The 6,000-nt window shown below is 45.3% G+C and overlaps 1 protein-coding gene across 2 annotated transcripts in view; it reads left to right on the top strand.

Moving 5' to 3' along the window:
* The first annotated feature begins 3,246 nt into the window (after positions 1 to 3,246).
* The window catches only part of ABL2 (ABL proto-oncogene 2, non-receptor tyrosine kinase), a 124,384-nt gene continuing 121,630 nt past the window's right edge, over positions 3,247 to 6,000 (top strand). For both annotated transcript variants that reach the window (XM_068541317.1, XM_068541315.1), the window contains exon 1: positions 3,247 to 3,651. In XM_068541317.1, coding sequence (XP_068397418.1) covers positions 3,495 to 3,651 — 157 coding nt within the window. In that variant the 5' untranslated portion in view covers positions 3,247 to 3,494. The remainder of the gene's footprint in view (positions 3,652 to 6,000) is intronic.

Genomic DNA, 6,000 nt, shown 5'->3' with positions numbered 1-6,000 from the left:
ACTATTATGTCTCTATGGATAAGTCTGAGATTTTCCTAAGAAGGAGGCAGGATCTGAGTAGAACCCTGAATACTGTAAAGGGAGTCATTTGGGCACCATATTGGGGAGTATCTGAGTATTGCAAAAGTCAGAGTTAAAAGGAAGACATCCTCGAAATAGGCCTATTGGATAAAACATATATGCCTGCTATAGAAGGGGTGGGGATTTGAGGAACAGGAGCTGATGAACATTAGGCAATTATAATCCAGTGTATCCTTATCCTGGAAAATAATTTTGAAACATCAGGTGAAAAATTTAGACATTGTACATGATGAAGGGGTGGGGAAGCACCAAGCAATGAGAGGAAGAAGTATTTTTGTTTTAGTGAATTGGTTGGTGAGGAACCTAGAAAGAAAAGGCTAGCATCAGGAGAATCCAGCAGAGAGATGATCTGAGTCTAAATGAACACTGTATCCATATAGACATAGAGAAAGAAATATTGACTAATATGGGAGAAAATGTAAGGATGTGGCAATAGCCTGGAAATCCAGATGGGTAAAGATGGGGATCAGTGAAGCATTGCTTACCAGTTCCCTGCTTCTGGAAATAGTGGTATTACTCCGATTATAGGGAAGGTAAAGATGATGAGCATCTATGTCTTCATTGTGCCTTGTTGGTGTTGATGATGGGTTTGATTTTTGGGGCCATCCCCCGGCCACTGCTCAGGTGAGGCTGTCCCTGTGCTACTGTGCACCATCCCTGCTCCTTTTTTTCATCTGGTTTCTGCATCTGCTGGGAGTTCACAGCTGCCCTCATTTCAGCTTGAGCTAGTACTACTTGGGATTGTTTTAAATGTTTTAATCGTTTTAAATGTTTAATTGTAATTCTCAGGTGAGTCACCTGGGCTTGGTTATATTGAGATGAAATAGTGTCCCGCACCTAAGTAAGTAGGTTCTCCCTGGTCTATCAACCACCGCCCCCCCATTCTGAAAATTCCCATTTCACTTTGAAAAACATCTTCACTTACAAGATATTTGCTTTAGTCTAGGCAGGATCTTAAGACTCTATGGTAGAGGAATCTTCATATGCTAAGCAAAGGTAATATTTCACATGCAATAGTTCACATGTGCAGGTAACTGGTGATGACCAGGTGGGAATGACTAATAAAGTGATATATGATTCCACCTGTTTTTATTGGTTGATTGGTGTTTTTGTTTTTAGTTAAATAAAGGTGGCAGGTGGTGGATGGGGGCTCACATGAATAAATACCATAGAATTTGTTCTATTATCTAAGCATATACCACTTGAAAAAAATTAGGCCTGGAAAAGTTGATGGATTTCTGAAAACATTACATTTTTTTGTACTAATAGTGAGTGCTTGTATGATGCTTTTTATATGCCAAATACTGTTTTAAGTGCTTTATGTATATTACCCAATTTAATTCTCACAACAGCCCTGTGAGGTAGGTACTGTTGCTATCATCATCACTTCACAGATGAGGAACTGATGCACAAAGAGGTTAAATATTTGTCTAAGAGCAAACAAATATTGAGCCCAGTTTTGACCTCAAGCACTTAAGTGCCTCCCTTAACCACTGCACTATACTACACTTACCCATTACATACTATGAAAGAAGTAGAGAAGCCAGACCATTATCCCCCAGATTAAATTCTCTCAGATAATAAAAATCAAACAACAAACCAAATCATGGCTCTATGACCACCTTTATCCCTTGTCAATGAGTTTTTTTTCCAGTAGTTGCAACACTTCAGGAATTAAAAGAAAAAAACAAAGTATTTTAAACACAGGAAAACTTTGATCCAAATGGAAAATTCATATTGTATCCAGTGCTAAAGCATAGTGTCTCTGTTCCCATTTGCTGGGCAATTTCAGTTATTTCTGGTCATACCCTGGATGGCAACGGAATAATTTCAGAGCACTTTTATAGTAGTGAGTATTAATGGTTCATCTAAGGTCAGCCCAGTTCTATGAAAGACATGTAAAGGAGAGCTGTATCCACCTTTTTCCCTGAAAATTATCTTCCGAATGGTTGTTTTGTTGCTTCTTTGCAATGGCTCCCACATCCTCTGCTTTAAAGCAAATTTTCAGTGTGGTACCTCCAGTAGTTGATACTTTTTATAAAGGAAATAGGGAAGCTAAATGAATAGCTAAAGAACAATTATCAAGTTCTTTGAGAATGTAAAAAACTGGATCAATATTAACATGCAAGAATGATCAGTAGGGGGGAGATGATAAATGAATATTTATACATATATATGTATGTGTGCGCGCATTAAAAACATTTCTCTTCTGCCTGAGTCACTGTCTTTAGATAACATAAGTTAAAGATAAGTTCTCACTCAGAAACAGGGTCAAAGGTAGTTTTATTTTTCTCCTTTGTCATCAAAGGAGACCTGACCACGTGCACTATATATTAAGCATGCCGGTAGGAAGATTAGCTTTACTGTCAAGCAATGTAAGGGTAACCGAAACACACGTGGTTACACGGTAAACGAGTTAAAGAGGAATTCATGGTAATATAATATGAGGAACCGGATCATAACTGCTTCTCCGATGAGACTGTAGAGTGCAGACAACCGAGGCGAGTACAACTTAACATTATGAAATAGTTTCAAAAAATTACAATGAAATAATGTACCTTTTTATTATCTTCATGTAAATTTGATATCATTTACTTTTGACTGTAGGTCGGCTTGGTGACGAGGGTATTTAAAGGAATTCTCCGGGGCATTTTAGGGAGCCTCACCTGGATGGCAAGCACCAAACGCCTTGTGCTTTTCTGTCCCAACCGTGCCTGCTAAAGAGCGAGCTGTGCACCTGGGGCGCTCAGCGCAACTGATTGATTTGACAGGTGGAGGTGGGACAGGGAAGGCTTTAGACCGACCAACCCTAAAAAAGGCGGTAGCATGTAGAACCGAACGTGGGAGGGGTTGGCTAAGGCGGATTCGGATGTGGGAGGCTGAGGTGCCGCGAACGAACCGAAGGGCCGAAAGACTTGAAGCAGCGGTAGACGTGCCGGTGAGGTAGGCACGGGGGCTGCGGGGGGCGGGGGCGAACCCACCCTCGGAAGAGAAGGGGGCGCGCGGTCAGCCCGGGGCCGGGGCCGGGGCCGGGGCGGGGCGGGGCGGGGCGGGGCCGCCGGGAAGCCCTCCCACCGAGTAGCGGAGGTGACTGGTCGGGTGGGGGGCGGGAGACGCTCTGTCCCACGCTCTGCCAGTGCTCGGTGGTTTAAAGATGGCGGCGGCGGCGGCGGCAGCGTTGAGGGCGCGGAGCCGCGGGATGGGGAGGGGAAAGGAGAATCTGTGAGGCGTCGAGAGGCAGCGCGGCGGCTGCTGTGAGGAGTCGGGTGCGGAGACGCCGGTGGCCGGACCGCTCAGGGCCGGGGCCTCGACTGGGAAGGAGAGGCCGGAGCAAGCGCCTGGAGCCCGAGGCCGGAGCCGAGGAGGAATGTGACCAGGGGTCGGCGGGGGCGCGGGAGTACGCAAGTGCAGGGATGGGGCAGCAGGTGGGCCGCGTCGGGGAGGCTCCGGGGCTTCAGCAGTCGCAACCCCGCGGGATCCGGGGCAGCAGCGCAGCCAGGCCCTCCAGCCGCAGGCGGGACCTGGCGGGGCGCACCGCAGAGGCCGGCTTCAATATCTTCACCCAGCATGGTGAGTGTGTCCGGGAGCCGGCGTGAGGGCGTGGGGGAGGCCGGAGGTGGGGTTGGGGCGGGGTGGGAGGCAGACAGGCAGCCCTAGGGGCTCGAGGGGTGGAGGGGTGCCCAAGAGTGGGGGCGGAATCTGCTGCCATCTGGGCCAGTCACGGGAGGCGAGTCACACCCCTCCCCCCCTCCCGTCTCCAGCCTGGCTGGCAGCTCCCGGGGGCGGAGGAGGAAAGAGAAGTGGTCTTAGGGACCTTGGATGGACAGTCTTCTGCACTGGGTGGGACACGACTGTGCGGCTCGGGGAAGACGGTGGATAGTGTCCTCAGGGGAGAGAAGGATGAAGGGAGGTGTGAGCTCAGTCCAGGTGTTAGTATAAATTGGTTGTTAGCGAAGGGAGCATGAGTTGTGCCTCGAGGGATTGGGAAATAGGAACTGAATCTCAGCAGGTAGTGGCCTAGGAAGTATCTACGTATAACTCAGGCAATGAGCAGTGTCAGGATAGTGAACAGTGCCCTGAAGTACCCTTCTATGGGAAAGATAAGGGTAGGATCTTAGCACTTTGAATTTCTTTTTTTTTTTTCAAACTGGAAATGAAGGACTTTGCCAAACCATCCTCTGTTCTGCTCTTTTGAGTAGGACACATTTCTGAGATGGCTGGCAGGGGTTAGAGGTTGGTGGGCATCGTTAGGACTTTGGATACGAACAAGAGTTTTTCTTCCTGCCAGGTGTGCATATATATATATATATATATACACACACACACACACACATACATACTTACATTCTCTATATGGTCTGGAACCTATTACTTTGGCCTCATTATCAGGGTGTTTTTAAAACAGTTGTCTCCAGACTTGTGATCACGTACCCCAAGAATTTATGTATCTTTATTACTGTATTAATGTGTAACTTAGAAATGTACACAGAAACAGAATTTAAGAAAGGATGAGATGAAAAAATAAATACAACAAGAGTTCTAATAAATTTTTTCCTGCAGCCCAGTGGATCCTTTTGCACTTCCTCTGAGCTGCACCCACACCACTTTTGAGGCCACTTGTCTAGAGGAAGGAAGAATGGAGAAGGGGGGAAAAAACCAAAATTAACCTTCATGGAGTTGAGAATACCCTAAGACCTGAGAGAGGCTGAAGAGATAGATGTGACTTCTGTATAAAGGACTGGATAGTTGAGGTTGGATGAGAGGTAGCAAACTGGACTTTAACTGAAGAGGCATGTGGAAAATAATAAAAGATAAAAGAGGGTATTCTGTACTGCATAGTGTAGGGAAGACAAGGAAGGAAAAGAAGTGTGAACTATTCCTTAGAAATGGAGTTCTGGAGGAAGTTAAGACAAATGATAGTATGCAGAGAAAGAGATGAACCTTAGAAGCTGTGGCTGCTAGGTGAGTTGTATCAGAGTTCTGGGTTTGGACTTTGTGAACAACCTGAGTTTCCTAATGGAAGAGATATAGGTGATTTGGGCCATTCAGGAGTTACGTGTCTAACTCTTAAATATGTGAGTGAGATTCTCTTCCAGGTATATAAACATTTTATGAAGGTGCCATATAAGTTAGTCTGTATCGAAATCACTTCCTGAAACATAGGAGCAAAGAATGGGTAGTTTTCAGGGAAGAAATGATCCAAGTAGCTTTGCTTTGTGGGAAGTGTTAGTTATGTATTAAACTTGGCCCAGTAGGTAATAGTGATCCTCTTCCTCTAGCATCTATTCAGGACGTAAGATTTTCTGAGAAGGAGGAGGTCATGAAGAATGGAATAGGAGGAGATTTTGAAGGATGAATAGGATTTGGATCTATGGAGCAAGAAAAAGAGGGCAGGCTGTGCAGGAGAAACAACTTAAGTGTGAACAATTGAAATGAACGTAATTTGTTGATGGAATAGTGAGGAGAGACATCTGTCATGAGTGAAGCAAATCCTCTAGGAGTGAATCCTAGAGCAAAAATTGCAAGAATCAAGTTCTGGTCTTGGCTCCACCTGGCTGGGTGATTTAGTCACTTACCATCTTTGGGTTTCTTTATCTGTTAAATGTTGGATTGGATGATCTCTAAGGTACCATCTGACTCTAAGATGTTATGATTCTACTGATAATTGAGAAGCAGTGGGAAGAAAACTTTGAATACGTTGGGTTATGGGCTGGGTTATTGAAAATGTGGCAGAGGAGTTTATATCCATTTACCTGATTGGTTAGTTTATAGGCTATGTAAAGAAACCCAGGTGTGAGGTGCTGAAAGACTTGGCCTTGAGTGGAGGCAATGGAAACAGGTGGGGTGAGTTTGAGGGATATTTCATGCATTCAACAAAGAAAAGTTTTTTGAGCACCTATTATGTACTGGGCCCTGGGG

This window comes from Eschrichtius robustus, chromosome 3, assembly GCF_028021215.1.
Source record: "Eschrichtius robustus isolate mEscRob2 chromosome 3, mEscRob2.pri, whole genome shotgun sequence".
NCBI lineage: Eukaryota > Metazoa > Chordata > Mammalia > Artiodactyla > Eschrichtiidae > Eschrichtius > Eschrichtius robustus.
This window is presented reverse-complemented; position numbering and strand designations above follow the sequence as displayed.